Source organism: Punica granatum, chromosome 6 (genome assembly GCF_007655135.1).
Source record: "Punica granatum isolate Tunisia-2019 chromosome 6, ASM765513v2, whole genome shotgun sequence".
NCBI classification, from domain to species: domain Eukaryota; kingdom Viridiplantae; phylum Streptophyta; class Magnoliopsida; order Myrtales; family Lythraceae; genus Punica; species Punica granatum.
The window spans coordinates 24,369,285-24,391,336 of record NC_045132.1 but is presented as its reverse complement, the minus strand read 5'-3'; the positions used below and the strand labels follow the sequence as shown (position 1 = coordinate 24,391,336).

The following is a 22,052-nucleotide window of genomic DNA, read 5'->3' as shown; positions in this document are numbered from 1 at the left end:
CGACCGGATCCATTCCAATTGGTCCGGTCTCACGGGGTCAATTAGTCTTTTTCGGGAAGTTATTGTATTTTTAACGCAAGGAATGATGGGAGAATTACCGAGTTTGGATCGGCGATAAAAGTCACATCCCTTGTCATCATCTCGGAGCTAAGTGTGTGGATTTCAGACCGTCATCATCACATGATTATTTTCTAGGATTGCATCCATCTCACCCCTCACTAAATTGAGCCACAAGAATTGGAACAATACGGACTGGACTGGTCTCAAATTTTGATTCGTGGCCCAATCAGAGTGGCATCCTGCAATTTTTTTATTATTATTATTTTCTTTTGACTAAAAGTTCATGAGAATTAATTTATTTTTGTTATTTGTTGATCAAAATCTTAGGGAAGACCTTCACAACACTGCAACGCTTCCGAATTATATTACCATATCGCGACGAGTGACGGACGATCCGATCCGGTCTTGTAAACCCGATATGTGTGAATATTAAACTGTTCGAATTATAGGCCGTGAAACTTATCAACGAAGCACCCCGTCGTCGCTCTAATTTTCCGAACATTGAAGCAAACTGGCATTGGTCGTGGGATCGGTCGGAATTCAATATATGCCTATGATTCGCAAGATCAATTAATTCTAAAAGATATACACTCATTAACTATTTTAAAAAAAATTATATATATTACAATCTCTTCAAGCACATGTATATTTCACACCCACCATTGACAAATCTCATCACCACATCATCAATCAATCACCACAAATCACCAAAAACAAAAATATCAACATTATTAAAAAAAAAAAAAAACAGGAATTGGAAATTGAAATTAAATCCGGTGGGCGAAAAAAATGCTGAAACAATTTTAATTAATAATAATTAATTCAAAAATTTAAAATGTGAATTACAACGGAGCTATGTTCTCTGTACGGGGGGGGGGGGGGTGCTGGCTGGCTACAAGCTGAGCTCAGAGCAAGAACCCGGCGGCGAGTGAGGCTACGGATGCGAACAATGTGGGGACGAACACCGCGGTGGCGTCGGACGCCGGGCTCGGGGCTGGGGCCTCTGCAGCGGCGGCCTTCTGCACGGCGGCGGAAGCCACCAGGGCCACCAACATGAATGCGGCGAGCAGCTTCATCCTCATCACCTCCATTTCCCCTCCTTCGCGACTGCTCGTAGCTTAGCTCGAAATGTGGGGATTGATCGTTGGCAGAGAAGAGAGTAATCGAAGAAAGCGCAGAGGAGAAATGAACTTAGCTTGCAGGAACAGAGAGTGGAGCCAGTGGGCTTATATAAACTGTAATTCCTAGAGAGAGAGAGAGAGAGAGAGAGATTGAGGAGATGTTTCTGTGCTCCCGGCGCAGGAGAGTGGGGATTCGGCCCCTCAATAATCTAATTGGGCTTACGGTGCGCCGGGAGTAGGTGAAAGAAACGTGTATGAGAGTTCGTACAGGCTGAGCTTGGGCTGTGGGTGCAGGACAGCTGGCTCTACGCAATGTGTGGGGCCCCCACCTCTGCTGTCTTCTTCTTTACAGTCCATATATATATTATTTGAGTTTTATTTTTATAATTTTCTTAAAGGAAAAAATAATAATAATAATGGTTTCTTCATTTTCACTCAATCATTATTATCACTTTCCTAGCCTCGCCTGATTTTACCTTACCTTTACTTTTACGTAAGGTTGGTAATTTAGAAATACATTAAGTTAGATTTCATGAAAAAATGGTAAATTATCTATGCGACTTTACGAGAGAGTCATAAAAGTTAAGGAATGCGACTGGAGAGAGCTGCCCGGAACCATCCAATATCCATAACATGATGCTGAGTAAAAATGTGGACCATGTTGAAGGGAAAGAGTTAATATTTCCAGAATCTTAATGGTGCATTTAATTTTAGAGTTAAAGTAATTTTGATTTTGATTGTGAAAAATAATAAATAATTGTGTAGTGTGTTGAATTAAAATTAAAGTTCAAATTTTTTATTTGAAAAATGTATATTTTTATTGTGTAGTGTATTAAGTTAAAATTAAAATTAAAATCAAAATGATTTTAATTTCCAAAATAAACAGGCCATGATTCGAGAATAATGATATCTAATGATTCCTAAACAGTGAAAGGAAAATGTTTGAGAATTTGAGAATTTTGCCTCTTAAAGCTTGGTTTGGGAGTGTTGTCGCTGAAACAAAAGTGCTAAGTATAATTCCTGAAAAATAAGTGTTGATTTTAGTATAAACAAAAACATTTGAGAGGTAACAATTTGAAGCTGTTAAAATTAAAATTAATACTTAAAATAGCAAATAAGCAAAAATAATTTTTACAAATACTTATCAACTTGTTAGAGAAAATCCCATTTCCAATCGCAAAAATCGGCGAAACCATAGTTTTGAAAAATTTCACAAAATACTACTTCTGCTTAAAACTAAATAAGATAAGTACTTACTCAAATGCCACTACACTCCCAAATGAGGCCTAAATTTGGTTGAAAGGAAAGTAGTAACGGTTTGATTTGTACTCCTTAGCAGCTCAATTCTTTTTTCTCAATTATATTTTGTTTATGTCTATCATTTAATGCGCATAGGGAAAATGCACTGCAATAAGTAAGTTACGTAGTATGAGATATACCCTTTTATCTCATCAAGTCAAGTGACATAAAAAAGAATCAATTAGAATGTAAAAAACTCGTAAATGAGGTATTAATCACATGAACAATTACCATAATTAGTCAGTTACAAGAATTTTATTGATTTTTCTTCATTACATCATTTAAAAAAAAGAATATTTAAGAACTTATCTGGTGATATAAACATTATAACAATGATTACATATCATTACCCTAGTGGAAACTTACAAACTCTTAATTGCACTCCACGAAAATATGGCGTAGATTTTTTTTTTGTTTGCCCTTTCTGGAATAATTAGACCGTTGCAAGTTGCAACAATTGAAGAACTAGTCAATCAACAAAATCAACCACCAAATTCGCTTTTTTTTTCCACTTTTTTTTCTCTCTCACTTGATGAATAGAAAAAGGCAAAAAGAGCATTATAGTTTCTTTTGCTTTTGAGCAAAGGCTCACGGGAAGTCATGAAAGAGTGGGATGCTAAAGAGAGCCGTTACTAAAAAGTCATGGGGGCACCCTTTCAAGAAAAGCAAAAGGTCATGAAAGAGTGGGATGGAAGTGGTTGAATTTTAAGTTCACCAACAATTAATCTAAATCTAAATGACAATCATCTTCATGATCACATCCCGAGCATGGCCTCATCACCCGATTCAAAATCGCCATTTTCACATTCGAAATTACATTTACCCGCACAGCGTAGTCCCTACATCGACGACCCGTCTGTCCCACGACATGAATGTTCGATATTATGAAAGATGTTAATTGAGGTAAAATGTGGGTTTTCCAATGGAAAGACAAATGGGCCTCAAGAAGCCCAATGGGCCAACAGATTAAAGGTCCATTAACAATGGTTCTTTCTGGGCCATGTCCATTAACCTTGGTTAGATAATGAGGTGCCTAACCTTCATCTAGACAGATGATGCGTCCCAATTTTTCCATATTTGGCATTGTCTGTAAAGGTAAAATGTTGTCTCTCAATCATTGAAAGACATCGAGATCTTACTCAAAGAATCATACATCCATTCGAACTCTAGCCAGTACGAACGCTGCGCGGTACGGGTTACAAGTTGTTAAGGGCACGCTCGAGATTTGGTGAAATGGGTGGAAATCCAGGAAAGAGGAGGAAGACATCTTCCAATTGGATATGGCCTTCTAAGTTCGGTTAGCAGATGGGATCTTACTTTCTACATGTCACAGCCTAAAGTCAAAAGGTAAGACGGAGAGAAGGACATGAGAACTTTGATTTTTGCATATCTAAAAATGGAACGGTGATCTTTTTTTTCTACATCAAGATATGACCAAATAAAACACCTCCCAAATTTTTAACCATCCCATTCACTCTCTCAACTATCAAAAAGAAGAAAAAGATCATATATGGATTTTATCATCACTGTAGCCCGCTTTCCTTTCCTTCCTCCGTCGGGTCGTGCCGTCTGTCTCATTCCGATTCGCTCTCCATGCTTCCCATGGCCTTCAATCCTCTGGGCTTCTGCATCGCAAAGCAAACCATGGTTAGAACTTCGCTTCATCGCATCTTTGCTGGCATCGGCTCTAATCATTCATTGCCACTGATTGGCTAGTACAAATCGTAACTCGCTTGGTTAGGGAGTAAAAGCAACACCGCAAACAGGGAATTTGAGTAAGAGAACGCATCATTTTACCTTCTTAGAAGCCTTCTTCTCTCTCACTTCGTACCTCTCGTGGGACAGATCTGATAGCCAAGTACCAGGACACACCAACTGCAAGACACGACATAAGAGAAACTCAATCAGCAGTCTGATATGATGTAGATCCGTATCGCAAAATTGAAACTTTTCCAACAAACGGCTTGCAACCACGCTACTCAGCAAAGGAAACTCACGAGAACACTCCTTTGGATCAACTTGGCTCTCTTTTTAGGCCTCTGAGGAGGTTTACACCCTTTGAAAGCCATGAAATCCTCTTCCTTCTCTTTGCTTGATAATGAAAGAAACAGTTTTGGCCAGACCACAGCGCCTTTGTCGTTCTTCGCATTGTGATCCAATAACAATTTACCATTCTCGTCTGCTCCCACCGATCCCCTTGTAGTGTAGAACCGATCTTCCTTCTCCGGTGAATGCTGAGATGGCTTCCTCTTATTCGCAGGAGGGTCAGAGCTCCTGCAAGTGAAGCAGAAATCAGGACAAATCAAGCACCCAATCATGAAGGGAACTCAGTCATCTTAACCCCTAATTTCATAAACCAGATCTACACCAACATTTTATAAAATAGTTCAAGGTCAAATAACCAGAACCTATGACATGTTTGATTTGCATATGCTGTTTCAGAACCTGCTAGGTTATAGCAGTCATCTACAAACGAAGGAAACAAAAACCAAAGAAAAAGAAGAAATTCCAACCAGAGAAGAGCAACTTCAGACAAAAACTGGGTCATGATGGACCTAAAATTTCCAACTTTAAGGCATCTCTTCAGAATTCCTCACCTAGTGAGACCTCTATGCGGTGACTGAGAAAATGAATCCTTCTTGGGGTTTAACACACTTGAGTTCAACCTCTTCCTCGTCATAGAATCAGATGAAAATTTGCTGGTGCTGAGGTTGCTGTGGTTGTTGTTGTTGTTGTTGTTGTTGTTGGCGGATGTCGGGGCGATGCTGGGGTCTTTGCTCTTGACCTTCACACATCTGTGCCTCTTCCTATTCCCCCATTGCAACACAAAATCAGGTTCCTTTGCCCTTTGATTCTTCGCTTCCTTTTCCATCAATCTGCCTCCTGCTCAGCCCTGCAGAGACAGACGAGGAGAATCCCACAGACCTGATAAATACCTTCTTCGAGAAGACAAAAGATGACGGGAAGACTCTTAGCAGACACAAACCTCAAGATCTGAAGTTCAGAGGAGAGAGAGAGATGCAATGGACTGTCTCAGCATGAGATTGACCGAGACAACACTGATAGATCTCAAACCCAAGCACCAAATCAAGCAGAAGAAAGCTCTGCAGGTTCAGCAGCCGAGGAAGTGCAGACAGGAAAACCAACGATGTCGATTCAACAAGCCACCACCTCAGAAATTTCTTTTTGACCCCCCAAAATGGCCCAACGAATCACCAGTGGGGAAGAAAGAAGAGGGAGACAGAGAGAGAGAGAGAGAGAGAGCAAGAGACAGACACAGGCAAAGGTTGGAGCTTTTCACTGCAGAGAACTGGAGAAGACTATGAGACTATTTGTTCGAGAGAGAGAGAGAACAACACAGAAGATGAATGCCCTTTGGAGAATACTGTACTGGGTATGTACTGGTTTGAGGATTCAGGGCTAAACTGAAGAGATCAACAGTTACGGCGCTCCTTCTCCTCCTCCTTCCTCTTCTCCTCTGTTATCTTCTTCACCTCTCTCTCTCTCTCTCTCTCTCTCTTGAAAGCCCTCTCCGTTCTTCACCCCACATCACATTCCCTTTTCTTTTTTCTTTTTTTTTCCCTTTTTATTTAATTAATTATATTTGCATTTATTTTATATCTCTCTATTTTACAATTGGATGAGAGCAGTGAAGGCAACGAGGACGCTCCGATGTGAAATGGACGGCCCGGTTGCTTTCCCTCCAACAAGCTGAAGGCTGACGCCAGCCAAAGAGTCGGAGCTTCCCCCGAAGGTCACGTGCGTGAGGCCTGAAGCACGTGAGGACATTGCCAGCTCAGCAGCAGCCCATCGAGGACTTTCCTTTCCTCCCCCCCCACGCAGATTAACGCTCACATATTGTCGTTTCTTATGGCAGCCAACGTTCTCCCCTCCGATTTGGTCCATGAATTTCATCTGAAACTCTGGAAATGGAAGAGGGGCCTGCAGTTCTCTACGTTTAGGGTTCGCAAATCGGGTTTGGAAGTCAGGTACGGTTCGATCGCAAGTGCTCTTCGTTTATGGGAACTTACTCGAATACAGGATACGAACTAAACTTGCAGAGAAAGTTACCGCGTAGGATTGCTTGCGAAAGTCCACTACTTTATGCTGTCGACAAGAACAAGGAAATGTCAGTTTGTTTCTTCATTGCTTGATGAGAAATCTGGTCGAAGGTTCTACGAGGAAGTGTAAGGGTGAGAAGTGTTAAAACATTTCCTAGTCCGAAAATTGTATGAACAATGAGATTGTTCACAGGACGCAGCTGGAAACTATACACTTTAAATCAGCTACAGCAAGAAAAATTCCTAAAACTAATTTTCCTGTAACCTTCCGACTATTTTGACCTAATTCTTTTTGGGTTAACATAAACATCTTACCCTCTGCAGCTACTCATTCATGTACAACTGATCCCGAGAACCCCCCCGATGGACAGTGGCATGACCCTATGATCCAACTCCTAGGAAACGGTTCACGGGAGGCCCAAGGCCGAGAACTCAAGCGCCACTTGATGACCAAAGAGGACATTTCCTTTCTAACAATCAAAGCTGAACTCTGCAGGAATCGCCATCGTGTAGAGCCTTTCTGCACCTCCAGGACAAGTATTGCTCGAATCTCGGCAACCTCTGAGGCCATGCCATGGCACTGAACCACATTTTGATGTTGAGGTACATCACAGAATAGAGGGACAGAAGGATAAGTCGGGCATCTTAGATATTTGTCATGAAAAAAAAGCCCACGGTGAACACTGGTTCCAACTTACTCCATTGCTACGAGCCAAGATTTGTGGTTCAGAAGCATGCCTGTACGTGCCCCTCAACAGCACCGGACCTGATCAATGCTCGGGGATGGTAATTGCAATCAAGAAGTCATCTATCTGTTTTGCCCTACAGAGCTTCCAGGATTATCGATGCTTTGGTGAAGACTGAGAGAACGAAGGGTGCTTCTTCCCCGGGATGTATAGTTGTGGGCACTATTGTATAACCCTTGGGATCAGGATCGAGCACCATCTCACACGAGATTTCTCGGGAGTTCACATAATCAGTCCCACCAACTGATTCATGCAGGTAGATGTTGTAGGCGGCTCGCCGGCCCCGGGTCCTCAGTATCCTCATTCCAATATAGAACATCATCGAGTCATGACTTGATTGATAGTTTCTGAATCCAGCAGCTGTTCTCGAGAAACTCACACCCTACACATAGTATGTTGACCACCAAATTAAAATTGAGAGGTGGAGACGCAATTCAAAATCAAAACCTAAATTGTTGATATTGGAGTTTATATTATTGTATATGTTATGAGCTTATACTTATTAGTGCACCTTCCCATCCGACCAACGCAAGCTTTCAGGAAAGTCGGTAAGTTAAAGAGTTCGACTTATACCTGAGTCAGGGTAATAAATACATGAATCGGCATTGATGCATCAGACCCATTGGCACGGAGGCGGAACTGCGGATTTTGATGCCAGCTTTCGTAGTCCTGACAACCACCAGCACTGTATCCTCGCCATTGGCTGTGAACAGAGTATCGCATCTCTGGGGGGTAGACCCGACACACGTATATTGACCGGAAGTGTATCTGAAAGTCTTGCCAAGACATCCAAAATATCCCATCCTTTGACTGCTCAAAAAGAATCAGGACAAGGCGATTAGACACGTTGATAGAAAGCAAGTATAGAAAATGATAAACGTGATAGAGCCAAAAATAACCTGCGGGACATGTTTCAACTTGTGCTTCATTCGATCTGTCCATTCGGGTGAAGAATCCGACCACGGACCATTCCATTCAACCTCATTGGCCCATGGATTTCGGATTTGCACGAGTTTGTGACCATCCACTTCTCTTACCTGAACAAGGGTTCACAACAGTTAAGAGTACAGCATTGTTTGGAGCTGTTTCGCAACCCGACTTTTAAAACTTGTATCTGAATTAAAATCATTAGAACTGCTTTAGAGGTCATTTCCAAACAGAGACCTGCAAGAGTGAGTAAGCATGCCCTTGCACAATGCCGCTTGAGGAAACATGCACATCAGATCCCGATGGGCTTCCAGCACCGAGCAAAAAGCCCTCGTCCTTGAAACGCAATAATTGAGACCAGAGCCTACCGCTTGCAAGATCGATCTGGGCCTGGGCACTTCTCATATCAATCTCCTCACCAGCACCTCCTGTGAGGTCCACGAGCGCATCCTGAACGAGTCCGCCTTCTAGAGCCTCGTAAGACCCATGCAATTTAGCATAAGCTTTCTCTAGCATAGACACCCAGAGCTCATTGCCCTTCCTACTGGTGGCAAATGCTGGTTTGCCCGGTGATTCACAAGGAATCCAATCATCCACGACTACTGGGACCCACTCGCCCTATAAGATCCAAAATACAAAGCATCATATATCTACACTACTATACAAAGTAAATCCCTGGTGTCCCTGGCTAGTTATTTTAGCAGTGATGTTACTGAGTTACCGTAATAACTCTAATCATATCGAAGAGAAGAAAAATATCATATCAAACATAGGGACAAAACTGTAACTCCACGCAACATTCTTCCCTCTCCTCTCCTTATGCCATGCGACCAACTTCCCCTTTTCCTTTTTCCGCTTCTTCTAAGCCCCACCTTCCATTGCTTTTAGGTTTTTATTTCATTTTAATATAATTTTCTTTGTTCTCCTTAGAAAATTTTAATGTAATTTTAGTTAGTTTACCACCCGCGTATAGCACGGGTGCAAGCGATAGTCACAGTAATGGCACATCTCAAAAGCTCAAATTAAAAGCTCTCATCAGTAATTAATTACTCTAAGCTTAGATGATTTATGGAAAAAGTTGGCGCGGAGAATTTTACCTGAATGCAGAAGCGGACGGTGTAAATTCCTTCTTCGTTATAGTCTGGTGTAATAATCACTTCCGATATACGTGAAACTTCAGTTAAGACAGCAACCGCACTCAGGAACCAACAGTCACCCAACCGCCCCTATTCAACAGTTCAATCATTTTAGGAAAAACAAAATAATTATATTTAAGAAAAATAAACAGTTGCTATTAAGAAAAATTCGTCCCAAGTCATGAAATTCATCGTTAAGCATTTGAAATCAAACCTGACAGACATCAGATGGGTTGGCAGCTCCTGAGAATAAGCAAGGTCGACAATCTAAGCGGCCCTCTCTTATTATATCGGTAGGCCTCATCCACTCAGAGACGACCTAGATTAATTGATAATGTAAGCCACAGCCAAATGCTGAAGAAAGACATCTGTAACAGGGGAAAACATTACCTGCAACTTTGGCGGGGCATTCTCAGGATCCACAAACAGAGATTGATCGTTGGGAGGAAATTCTTGGTCAGTAAAATGAGATTCACCTCTTGCAGTCAGAGCTTCCTTGACTGCTAATTCAACTGATAGCATCCTCTGATTGATCTCTTCCTGTGTCTCCATCCTTGGTTTCCTAAACCTCCTCGTAAAAGAATCCATGTCAACAGCCACCCCACCATCGCGTTCTGTCCTCCTCTTCCTCCCACTGGAATATTGTCCGTCCCAGTCCACATCATCCCTTTCGCATAGGTCCACATCGGCAGGGTCACTATCCCATTCGTCAACCTAAGTGAATCATAAAAAAGAGAGGTTCAAACTTTAGTCATTGTACAGTAAGCTGCAACTATAATGGTTCTCAAACTAGACCATATTGATAAGCAACTAAGGCAAGGCATAGATTTATGGGTCATGAGTTGAAACTGCAAGAATGATTCTATTTATCGGAATTACAAAAGGATCTAAAACCGTCATATGGGTGCCAGGGTTGAGAAAGATCTGGGCAGGTAGGTCCAGCTTCAGTGCTAAAGAGGTCTATCAGACCGATGTGCAGACTCGCTGCCCATTTTTATTCACAACTATGCTAGCTCTGCCACTTACTCGGGAGGGAGAGTCTGCCCATTGCCAAGTATCATCACGGAAGTCCACGGTGCTGAGTTCAATTGAGCCTCCAACGGCAGTATGAAGGGCCGCAACCTCGTCCTCTGTTAAACACCGACCCCAGAGAAAAACGTCCATTATATGCATCTTAGGTTCAGCTCCCTCACTATCTGATCTCCCAAAAGCGTCTAAATCTATTGGAGGTTTGACACCAATCCAAACTTCTGTCCCCTCTTCCAGTATGCTGTTCCCCCCGGCTGATGGCAAACCCGTATGGTCCCCATCAAAACCACCATCTAGGTAACACGTCGCCTCTCCAATATCAGCATCTATAGTTACTGTAACTAAGTGCCACCTGTGATGGAATTACATAGCCATAGAATACGATATTAGGGTGATATTATTCAAGGAGGATCTCCTTTCAGTAGCACAGGGTTCCAGTTAGTTGCCAAAAAAGAAACAAGGAACAAGGAGCTAAACCTTCCATCAGCAATACTAGTTGCACTGATGCTCCAATCCTTTGCCATAGTGGTCTTGTCGCCCTTACAGATAAATCGAAGCCCGACTTGTCCCGCCTCTATGCCTTGTTCTGAACCAGCCACAACAATCTCCCAACATACTTTCTTCTGAAACTCAGTGCCCAAAAGACAAACTGGGCCAGACTCAGGCTGGATCATTACAGCAAAGGAGAAGCTAACCTTGTGACTAGCACATATACTAGGATCAATCTGACCACAGTGTCTCCCACTTGTGGTCGGTTCGTCGTCAAGGATGCAGACAGCACCAGCAATTCCAGTCTGTCAACATTAATATTAGCATTACAATCTTAATGACAACATAAACTCCAGCAATTAAGAACGAGATACTATAATCTTACCTGAAGGGCTCGTCTAGCCAATTGAGTGGCTCGTATACGACGGGCAATGTTAGAAACTCTTTCTCGTGCGAAAGAATCATCGAGAACAGAATCTCCTCCAACAGCACGAACTGCAGCAGCCATTGCTGCCGCCTCCCTGTTCCCAGCATTAGGTATTAATGATATAAGAGACGCTTCAATCTCCTTCCATTTGCGTTCTTCTTTCTCTAGCAAAGCTTTTCTTCTTTCCTTGCCCCTGCCCTCCTCTTCTCGTCGCTGCATCAACATCTCCTCTTCCATCTCCTTCTCCCGCATATAGCTGCATCAGCAGAAAAACAGAAGTAGATTAAGAATTGGAGAAAGGGTGATAGAGAATGTGATCACCAGAACTTAGATACCTCTCCTGAATAATTTCAAATTGTCTGCGATCCTCAGGCATCCACTTCTTAATCTTCTTAGCACTCAGATCAGAAAACCCAATGCTATCAAGAAAGAGTCTTAAACGAACTTCATCCTACAACACCGTAGATACAAAAGAGAATCAATGCCAGTCATTTCCAAAATAATACATGACAAGGACTAACAAAAAGTAGTTCCTCCATTACCTGTACTCTCTCAGCCTTCGCGGTCAAACCAAGCAATAGAAGCAAATAGCCTCCAAATTTGTCCCACATATAAACCCATTCGGTATCAATAGCCTCTTCGAGAGCTAGAATTCGTGCGTGAGCGCACATTTCTCGTCTGTAATCAACATCACCAACTCGGTCATGGCGGAAAGTTCGATATCTCATCTTATAGAAGAAAGATCCTGTAACTAGCTCCTCATTTCTGAGACGATCCCGCAATTTCATGACATCAGCTCTAGGAAGGACAAAGTTCCCAGCCCTATCACGCATAACTGTCGGATCTCCAACTAAAAGTGCTGCAGAACTGGCAGACCTCTGTGGGGCTGAATAAGTGCCTGATAGAGCATTTCTAGTCTGCGAGGCAGTAAAATAAATCACAACATTCTTGCAAATAACCAATTAATAAATAATTGTATTGTTCAACTAGGGTGTTGTGTTACTTCTGAGCATCAAGGACAACACATATAGTCTATGATCAGTATGACAAAAAATAACCCATGCAGATACAAAGACAGGGCTTAGAATGACTGATTAAATCTGCCCAAATAGGTCCTTTGATCCTTTGATAAAGGGCTTTGATCAACTTTTGTTATAAAGGGCTTCTTTGTTTTCCCACTATCCCGAGGATGGCTATGGTTGCTACGGTGCTTAAAGAAGGGGTCTGGCAGTGGCCTCATAGCAAGGACCTGCAATCCCCTATCATTCATTCCTTGGCTATGCAGATCACTTTTGTAGCAAGGGATATGGTGGTCTAGAAGCCAGCAAGCTTGGGACTGTTCTCCATAGCGAGTGCTTGAAGCATTTTGAGGCCTAGAGGTGATGAGGTTAGTTGGAGCAGCGCAGTCTGGTTTCATGGTAATTTGCCTCGAGTGGCATCTATTTGTTGGATGGTTTGGCTGGATAAGCTTACAATAAAAGATAAGCTTGTCCTTTGGAATGTTGCGCAAGATGGGGAAAGTGAATTTTGTGGGAGATGTACCAAAACAAGGGACCACTAATTTTTCTCTTGCCCTGTTACAAGTTTTATATGGATGAGTGGGATGTCCAGGTTGGAGATTTGCAGGCCTGCTGTAGATTGGAACACCGAATCTAGCTGGGTTCTCTCGCTCTAAGGAAGGTTGGACACCATCACTTTGAAACTCTTGCGGGCGCATTATGTATATTGTCTATGGCAGGAGAGGAATGAGAGGGTTTTCAGGAAGACCATTTGCTCAGTTCCTTGTTTGGTGAAGATCATGGACAGCATAAAGAAAAGGCTTTTACTTTTACCTGAGATCAGGTTTAAGTTAGCTAACAAGTTGGGCCGTGAGCCATTAAATAGAGTTCATTTTTGTTGTTTCCAGTAGTTTTGATGGTTCGGCCCTGTTTGTAGGGCTCGATTTGGTGTTGGAAAACATTGTAAATATTTTTTGATTGAATGAATGGAAATACCAATACTTATCTAAAAAATAAGTAGCATTAATTTATGGCAGTGTTTCCAAGAGATGCCAATAACTTAAGTAGCACTCAGAAAGAAATTTACAATACCTTAGTTGCAGATCGAGCGATTGCCTGAACAATTGTCTCCTTACTGAGGAATTGAACAGCATCCTCCATCATCTGGAAATAAAAGTTGGCATCTAATGAACAGAAATTTAAATATAACTGTATAGAGCATTCATTAGCCATATAATTCCAAGTCAAACTAGTATGCATTCTCTACACAAGAAAAGTATAGGAAGCAAACCTCTAGAGTTAAACATGGACGAGAAACAGCAAATCCAAAGGCTACAACAAGAGTAACAGCCGAAACTGCAGCACCAGCAAACGGTGGATAAATCTTCAAGCTAGCAACAACACCCCAGCCCTCAATTGCCAATGCAATCCCATAAAGCACAAGAAAAGCAACACTGCAGAAGCATGCAGGTGTGTTAGAAAAAAAATGACTGAAATCAATGGACAACTGAAGATGAAGAAACGTAAGTATAAGACATACCTAACATTCTTCCCACTATCAGCATGCGCATCATAAACATATACAGGAAGCACCCTAGGAGAATAGACTACAATAGGTGGTGAAAGAAGAACCTGCCAAGAAAAGCGCAAAGTTAAATTCATACTACAATAGACACAAGCCTTGAACTAGGGAATGGAAAGTGGTAAATAAAAAAATTGACTTGAATAAAGAGAGGCAGCTCACAGTCAAGGCTCTTCCACCGAGAAGAAACAAGAAGGAAAAGTACCCAACAGATGCTCCAGCAAAGGGTGTCTCTGAATTGAGAAGAAAAAGATATTTTCTATAAGACAAAGATGGTGACCAAGGGGAAAAAAACTTGAAAGACGAGATAAACTGATGATCAACTCTATAATCACCTTCAAACCACCCAACAAGAAACGCAGCCAAAGCCAAAAGAAAAGCAAGGAAGCACACTAAGAACATCTGTGTCCTCGTCAAGTAGAAATTGTTTGAGGCCCAGTGGTGTATGACACCAATAGCAAGCACGATGAAAAGAAGAACTAGGAGAAACGCTGCTCCAATCTGTTGCAATGAAGAAAAGGATTCATTAGATAGAAATCTAGATAAAACAGCTAAAAGAAGATATTTAAAAAAATCTAGATAATTAAAAAAAATGGGAGCTCCACATACAGTCCAAGGTCTGATCACAACGATGACAGCTGATATTGCGCCTAGCAGAAGAAGGAGGCCTATGCTCACAAACACGAACACACCTTGAGAAAGTCTCCAATTATCATCTTTCCTGAGCAATAAACAAGTAGAGAATTTATAATAAAAAAAAAAGTAACAATATTACCATAGAATCCAATATCAAATTTAAAATCTCAGTTTTAGAATGCAAATTCTCCGAGCTATTTAGCCATCTCACCATTTATATAAACCTGAAGAAAGTGCTAGAACTGCAGGAATGCACAGTAAAGGAAGTAAAGCCGCAAGAAAGTCGCCATTGGTTGGAACTTGGTTATCTCTCGACTTCACAACCTCCAAGTAGGATACACCACAGAATGCCACAAGGATGGCTGGAGACATATTACAGCACCACAATCATAGAAAATGTCAATCCATCTTTTAGAGAGTTGAAAAGTAGTGAAAAAAAGGTTATTAAAAACCCCCCAACAATCTGAGGCAAAAAAGGAGCATAATTTCCAGAAACCGTCTGCAAAAGAACCAATTGAACTGCCTATTTCTTTTTCAACCAGCCCCTGTACCTTAAACTCATTACTTATATTTCAATATGTTTTACTAATATTACTTCTTAACGGTTGGACAAAAACCAAATGACTCATGAAGACACCTTGGCCATTTCCATGGGCTTTTGGGTACCAAGTGATACCGTCTAAAGAAAATATCCATCCTTGAGTAAAAATTATGCAAAGTAACAAAAGGGACCATCGGGGGCAGAAAAAGTACCTGTGAATATCCCAATACATATAGCAGAAGAGAGGGAGAAACGATATGTGGCAAACCACGATACAATAGGAAGAACACCAGTTACGATTAGAGCAATTGCAGAGGCCATGGCCCACCCCAGGTAAACTGATGAAGCATATGGAGAGCTAAAGGTTTCTCCACCACCAGTCCATCCCTTGTATCTCAAATCATCCAATGGCTTGGCTGAAACGATTGCGCCCAGACCCACCACTGATAGAGCAAATAGCGATATGGAAATGACTAGAAGAATTACCTAGAGACAGCAAAACTTCACTGTAAGTTTGATAAAAGATCAGTTGCATGTGGAGTGGAATCACTAATAAGAGGGTGATTCTCAACCATGCAAGTTCCATGGAATTACTAAAGCTCGAAACCTATATATTGGGAGAGGGGGGGGCAGATTACATCCTTATGTTCAAAGTCAAAACATGTTCAGAGGAGGTCAAAAAAATTGGAAATAACATATACCTCCTTTTTCCCAGGGGCTCGGTGATTTCCTGGAAGGTCCGCATTTTGCTCACGAGGAACCCAAAACTGATAGCCATTGTGGATCCATATGGGAATGGCAATAGAAAGGCATACTACCATGAGAGGGACTGTCAACGATAATCCAAGTAGAACCGAAGACTTGCTGGAAAGAAAATTACTACATCTCAGTATGCAAAAATCCAAATGTGGTAAGTAACTCAATATCAAAATGATATTAAAAGCCTTACCTTAAGAATGAAAGCAGCAATCCAACGCAAGTGCTAAGAATCCAAGCGACAGAACCATACTGTAAAAAATGAAAAAAAATTTGCTTATATAAATCATGCCTCCCAACTTTCAAGATGTCTGTGAGAGAGCTCAACAGTCCCTGAAGATTTCCGTATCAATAAGAGTGAAATTTGCCCATTTGAGGGCATCAATAACTCCAGCCACATGATGGGCATCCACAGATCCCTCGAGTTGCAATAACAAGGTTAACAATTACAATAAGTTCTTCCCCATCCGGAGAAGCGCTAGATCAGTTGTTACGCATTTGTTTGGAAATGGAGTTGAGTTTAACTCAACTCCATTCCAACTATGTATACATATATATATTTAATTGGGTTGTAATAATAAGGTGGAGGGAAAAAAATAAAAAAGTAATGATTGTGTTATGGAAAAAAGTGGGAAAAAGTAATTAATAGTTGAGAGAATTTAGTATTAAAAATTGAATTAAATAGAAGTTAAGATTTTAAAAAATGAAGAAAAAAGGAAAAGTAATAATTGTGTTGTTGAATTGAAGATGAGTGGCGTTAAAGTGGAGTAGAGTAAAAACAATTATTCCAAAACCAAACACACTACAATTTCGACATTATACTTCATTTAATCAGTTGAATAATGAAGAAACAAAACTGAATAACCCACCAAGACAAATCCATGCAAGAAATTACACGCCACTCCTCAAATAAGTTCATAACAAAATTGTAAAAAGCATCCATTGCAAAAACCACAATTATAACATATGCTAGAAGAATGTGTCAGTACCTTCAATGGTTTAGAAGTCATGGCAAGTTCTTCCGCTTGAAGGGACCGAAGGAAAGCCATTATAGAACAGGCAACCAACGACAGTAGAAGTACAGCAATGCCAAACTCAAACTGCAAGGTATGACCCCAAAGACAACCAGTGGTATTAATTCAACTTTGTATTCCCCATTAGGATGTTGATTTGGAGCATTAACAATTAGCACGACAAGTCACAAAGAGGTAGTAAAAAAGTTCAAGAATATTGAGCCCCTCCTACCTGTTGGTGTGTCGTATCTATAATTTTAATTGTCTTCGGACGAAAAACACCCACAATTGTTGTCTCAAGAATGAAGAGAAAACTAAAAATGACCCATGCCCTTTCTGGTGTGCCAGCTATGTGGTGCAGAAGAAACCGAGACAACTGAAGCCACCTTTCGAGGCCCCGAAGCCTCAGTTCTTCAGACAGGGAAATCTGATTAGGCAAAACATTGTCAACACTGTTTGAGTCTGCAGCTTCAGTATTATCACGGTGATCTCTATCTGCATCGAGGCTACTCCTCTGCAATAAAGCCAAGATAGTGGGGTCCAAGCTCTTCTCTTTCAACATCATCGCGAAATTAGGATCCAACCCTTTATTCTGCAGTAAGTTAGCCAGCTCAATATCACCCTGTTTTCCCCGCTTTTTCAAGATAGACGTGATCCTTGGATCGCTAAGTCTCTCCTGAAATGCAAGAGCTAAGTTCAGATCCAACGTGTGCTGATTTGTAGAAGATGTGCTGGACTCGCCCCCTTGGCTTTCAAGACCGCTGCTAGAACAAACCACCAGGGAGCTATTAGGCTCAATATTCTTATCAGCAAAGTAAGCTCCTGTTTCAGTGTCTTGAACAAGAGAGCGGCATGAGCTACTTCTCTGGGCTAAGCTTGGCCGCCCACTATCAATGCTCTTATCACTCACAATTCCCTCCTGAGAACTACCAGTACGGCAGAAAACAGCATTGTTCCAGTTATTTGTTTCGCCAGTGATCTGTGTTGTAGCCCTGCAAGTGGCTTCGAGATGACCAGCTTCAACACTGCTACTGCGCTTCATACTTGAGCCACAACCTTCAGAAGAGCTAGAGGAACTGTTATGCTCTTTTCTTCGAAAACCTTCTCTCAGTCGAATCACTGTGCTCTGTAGAGCGTCTCTGCGAGCTTCTAAAGGATTCGTAGCTGATAGATGACGAGAAACAGCTGCACATAGCAGAACTGAAGCCACAAGTGCATAACTGATGCAATGCCCTAAGTACCTGAAGGATGAGCAAATATTTGTAACAAATGAAAAACAACGTGATGAAAAATGATGGAATAGAAACAGTAGGACTTGGACAAACCAGTAATGAACTCCGAAGCAGATGAGGAAAACTCGGGATGTCCCAGCAACAAGAAGAGCCAATATGCGGCTCCTCAGAAGCTTAAACCCATACAAGCATGCCCCAACATTCCAATCTGAGTCATTAGAAGACCATAAAGGAATTACTAATGGTAGACCATCAGAATAGGCCATAACAAAGGCCTGAAATCACCCAACTCATGACAGAGTTCAAGAATCACGCACCAAGTATTACAATGGCAGCTGATGTAATAGCTCCAAGTAAAGGAGCTTCCTTTGCAGTCAAACCATACAAGATGGAGTACACGAGCAGAACTAGAATGGAGCCAGCATAGAGGATTCCAAGATGAGAAGCCCTGCAAGGACCAAGTAGGATAAATACAAAGAAACCAGTTAAGCAAAATAATTATACATCTAGTCAGTCAAAGCATCTCCTTTCTTTCATCTACTCAAAGCAGAATGTAGAATAATGGTGAGCAGTATAATTACAAATTCAACGTTAATCTTTACCCAGCATTCTATCATAAAGAACGACTACAGAGTCAAACCTCAGAAGACCCCTTATAGGTTTACAGCTAATTTATCCTTTTCCTTTCTTTTGGGGATGGGGGGAGTAAGCAGCTTGTAGGTCCAGTATCTATTCAAGGAGAATTTCAGTGGCTCACCTACTGGACTGTCGAGGATACAACTCATTAGGATCTGGTGGCTCTGGAGGACATGACATGGAAGCCACTTCTATACAATCAGAATATGCAAATTTATAAGCCCTCCGAACATACTCATCCACATCTAAGCCATTTCCTGAAGACAGAATTATAAGAGCATAAGGGAGGAGAAAAACATAAACTCGAGGATAGTTACAAATTATATGAAATTTTGAACAACTGACTCTTCATCACAATGCAAACTGAGATGCTCACCGTTAAAGACCATTCTGCATATAAAAAGCATGTTGATAGCCAATGCAACTGCCGATACGCCAAAAAAGAAACCAGAAGGGGAATATTCCACTGATGCTCCACTCGATGTGACATACACAGCACAAAGCTCATATGCACAAAGTAGGGAAACCGCCAAGAGGAGAAGAAGCGCAACAGCCCCTGTCATACGAGATTAAGAATGAATATGACAACGCATGCATATAAGTACATTTATAAGAGGTTGTGCTGAAAAGAATCAAACTCAAGGAAACAGCTGCCAGCAAAATATTGCCCCCACTTCAGTTATCTATGCCACCGGTATATGTAAGAATACGGTACAAGCATAACTGATAAACAAAATGTATATGTTGATAAAGAAAATCTCAAGTTCCCAGTTAAGCATCCTATTTCATTCCTGATTGCTAAATCAATCATCAGCCTTTTTGCCTATATCCATCTGCTTCTGCTGTTTATGATAATTCTTTCATAATATCAGTATACTGAAAGTAGGCAGATCCAATTAGACAAAGAATTACATAATAAATGCCAACTCCAACAATTTTGCAAGGCCGCCTTAAATATTTGTATTGTACATATATTTTACTAAGGCATCAAAAGGTGCTTGATGATTGAAGAATATCATTTCTGCCATAACTAAAGGTGAAAATAGTAAATGGCTATCTAATAAAATATCCTTGGGCATAATTAAAATAAGACATAATTCTCTAAGAAAGAAATTAGTGAAGTTCAGTTTGATGCATTATGTGAAGAATACGTACTTGAGCTTTGCCACTGGGTTCTCCACCAAAGCATGATTGAATAGAAGGCCAACAAAAGAGCAGAGCCCGCCATTATAACAGCCAAACCAACCAAATCTCGACCCAGTATCACAGTTAACCAGCATCCCCATATGATAATAACCAGAATGGGAGACAAAACAATCATCCACGCAGACAAAGAAAGAAATCCGCATAGCATACCCAGCTGGGGCCCTTTCAGAACAGCAGGCCATTTTCTGGCAAAGATCCAACTGAAAAGCAAAACAAATTTGATGTTTAAGGAAATGCAATGCCAACAATAGATAACCAAGAAAAACAATACTTCTTTATTGTAGTTCGAAATTATAAAGGTCAAGCTAGAGCTTCCTATCTTCCCTTCCCCTAGATGGCCATCAAGCTTGTTAAGCATGTATTCGAGCTTACTATTTAAGTTCCCTATGTCACTACCAACAAACATTTAGTTCATTGGCTTGGCAATAAGCAGATTTGCGTCACATGCAATGCATTGAAATTCGCTGTCCCTTGAATAGCACATGCAAGCTACAAAACTAATTAATAAGAAAATCAACAATTTGAAAAGCGTCCTAGAAAAATTAGAAGAGTAGCGTCCAGGGATTGTCACGTGACTACTTCCTAATCTTCATGCTGCAATTCTAATATTAAGAATATATAGCTATGTATTATTCTCACTGTGCATGAGTTATGCGCTTAGACATGGTAAAAGTGAGAATATCAAATACTTGCCCATAATAATGCCATTTATGGAAACTACTACGCAGCCAAAATGCACCAGAAGTTTTCCATATTATAGCTAGTTCGCCTGCTTCCACACTAAATCCTGACAGCTTAGCACTAGACCTATATATTTCACAATGCACTAATAGTTTTCCCGCACAATTGAGATACAGTGATCATTGATATGAGCATTTGAATATAATGAAGTGCTGCTGAGGAAAACACGGATCCACCCCAGGATACCAAAATCAAAATGCAATACAATCTAACCACTAAAAGCTGGCTCCTGAAAACAGAGAGGGAATTTAAAAACGGACAAGAACAGGAAAGAACTGTCGCCCCATTAAATTAAGCCACTCAGAAGACTACTGTTCCACCACATACTAATGGAAAATGCACCGGGAGTATCATTCTCTGACTGCCTAACCAGTAAACTACACATCCTAAAGCAGGTTAAATTTCACCCACAGTTTTTCAATAGATTATGCAACTAAAGCACATTTCTAGCAATCCAACAATTTTCCCCGCGAATTTAAGTGCTTGCAAATAGAAATCCGGACCTATCAACGGATCGCATAAAAGAAATTCAGCAGCAGAACAACTCCTTCATCCCAATAAAGATGATAGCAACCTAAGAAACAGTAATAGAGGTCGTACGAAATTCACCTGTAAATCCTCCACGGTCGCCAATTCACTGCCCAGAGGATCGAAAATGAACCCGAACCCAAAATCGCAAAAAGGGTCCCAGAAATTACACATGCCAGGACCAGGTTTTTCTCGTCCCCTTCCATGGCTTCAGCTCTCAACTGCTCCGAGAGGCCAATAATTCCATAACACACCCGAGTTAAGAACCCAACAGAGCTCTGAACACCTCCAGCACGAGAGCAGGTAACCCTAGCAGGAAACAGCAATGCAGGGCAGGGAAGAAGGGGATGCTCAGCTGCTCACCTCCTGGGGTGGGGGTGGGAGCAGCATGACGTGAAATTCAGGCAAATGGGTCAGTATGAGCATGGAAATTGGGGGGGGTCAACAGCTAGAGCAGGCAAGTCAATGTACACATGGCTCAGCTCAGGAGCAAGGGTTTTGAGCTGCAGGAAGTCAAGCCGGACATGGAGGACCGGGAAGTTCTAGGGTTAGGGTTTCGTTCTATCTTCCACTTCAGCTCCTCCGATTGTCTTGTTTCAGCTCAGAGAGAGAGAGAGAGTAAAGATTAAAACCCTACCCCGTGTGAACTGTGCCAGTAAAAGAGGTCCCTTTTTTAGAGAGAGAGAGAGGGAGGGAGGGTGATGGTGAAAGGAGAGCCGGTCTATTAGAGAGAGACGGAGAAAAGAAGAGAGCGCTAAGCAGGAAAAAAAAGGCTGTAAGAAAAAAAAAAAAAAAAACAAGAACAAAAAAAAGCTACCTCTGTGTCTGCAATGGAGCTTGGCCCAGTCTCCACGGAGGCGCGTGGTAACCACGGACCAATCAGGTGGC

At 41.4% G+C, this 22,052-nt stretch overlaps 3 protein-coding genes and 1 long non-coding RNA gene across 5 annotated transcripts; 1 reads left to right on the top strand and 3 right to left on the bottom strand.

Moving 5' to 3' along the window:
- Positions 1 to 659: 659 nt before the first annotated feature.
- On the bottom strand, positions 660 to 1,273 carry LOC116210123 (arabinogalactan protein 21). Its single transcript, XM_031543937.1, has one exon. It carries the CDS (start codon positions 1,149 to 1,151, stop codon positions 966 to 968), a length of 186 nt encoding a protein of 61 aa, XP_031399797.1. The 5' UTR covers positions 1,152 to 1,273; the 3' UTR covers positions 660 to 965.
- Positions 1,274 to 3,843: 2,570 nt separating this feature from the next.
- On the bottom strand, positions 3,844 to 5,989 carry LOC116210632 (probable serine/threonine-protein kinase DDB_G0280133). 2 transcript variants are annotated; one of them, XM_031544582.1, is made up of 5 exons: positions 5,467 to 5,986; positions 5,078 to 5,373; positions 4,478 to 4,754; positions 4,278 to 4,355; positions 3,844 to 4,105 (listed from the first exon to the last, which is right to left on the bottom strand). In XM_031544582.1, the coding sequence occupies exons 2-5, from the start codon at positions 5,350 to 5,352 to the stop codon at positions 4,055 to 4,057; spliced, it is 681 nt and encodes a 226-aa protein (XP_031400442.1). In that variant the 5' UTR covers positions 5,353 to 5,373; positions 5,467 to 5,986; the 3' UTR covers positions 3,844 to 4,054. The 2 variants fall into 2 exon arrangements, with proteins under 2 accessions (XP_031400442.1, XP_031400444.1); XM_031544584.1 differs by lacking the exon at positions 3,844 to 4,105 and adding an exon at positions 4,140 to 4,192 and having other exon boundaries at positions 5,467 to 5,989.
- Positions 5,990 to 6,167: 178 nt separating this feature from the next.
- LOC116210633 lies at positions 6,168 to 7,210 on the top strand. The gene is made up of 2 exons (XR_004157534.1): positions 6,168 to 6,469; positions 6,559 to 7,210. It is a non-coding gene; the product is annotated as an uncharacterized LOC116210633 (long non-coding RNA).
- LOC116210630 (calpain-type cysteine protease DEK1) lies at positions 6,657 to 21,875 on the bottom strand. Its single transcript, XM_031544579.1, has 30 exons — positions 21,246 to 21,875; positions 19,845 to 20,095; positions 19,066 to 19,245; positions 18,811 to 18,946; positions 18,371 to 18,501; positions 18,147 to 18,261; positions 17,054 to 18,062; positions 16,798 to 16,908; positions 16,002 to 16,060; positions 15,754 to 15,916; positions 15,265 to 15,538; positions 14,723 to 14,873; positions 14,485 to 14,596; positions 14,211 to 14,376; positions 14,038 to 14,108; positions 13,834 to 13,925; positions 13,585 to 13,747; positions 13,386 to 13,457; positions 11,838 to 12,212; positions 11,631 to 11,746; positions 11,254 to 11,551; positions 10,857 to 11,173; positions 10,377 to 10,731; positions 9,741 to 10,064; positions 9,565 to 9,669; positions 9,312 to 9,440; positions 8,452 to 8,832; positions 8,187 to 8,324; positions 7,861 to 8,097; positions 6,657 to 7,669 (listed from the first exon to the last, which is right to left on the bottom strand). Exons 1-30 carry the CDS (start codon positions 21,368 to 21,370, stop codon positions 7,364 to 7,366), a joined length of 6,462 nt encoding a protein of 2,153 aa, XP_031400439.1. The 5' UTR covers positions 21,371 to 21,875; the 3' UTR covers positions 6,657 to 7,363.
- Between the last annotated feature and the right edge of the window lie 177 nt (positions 21,876 to 22,052).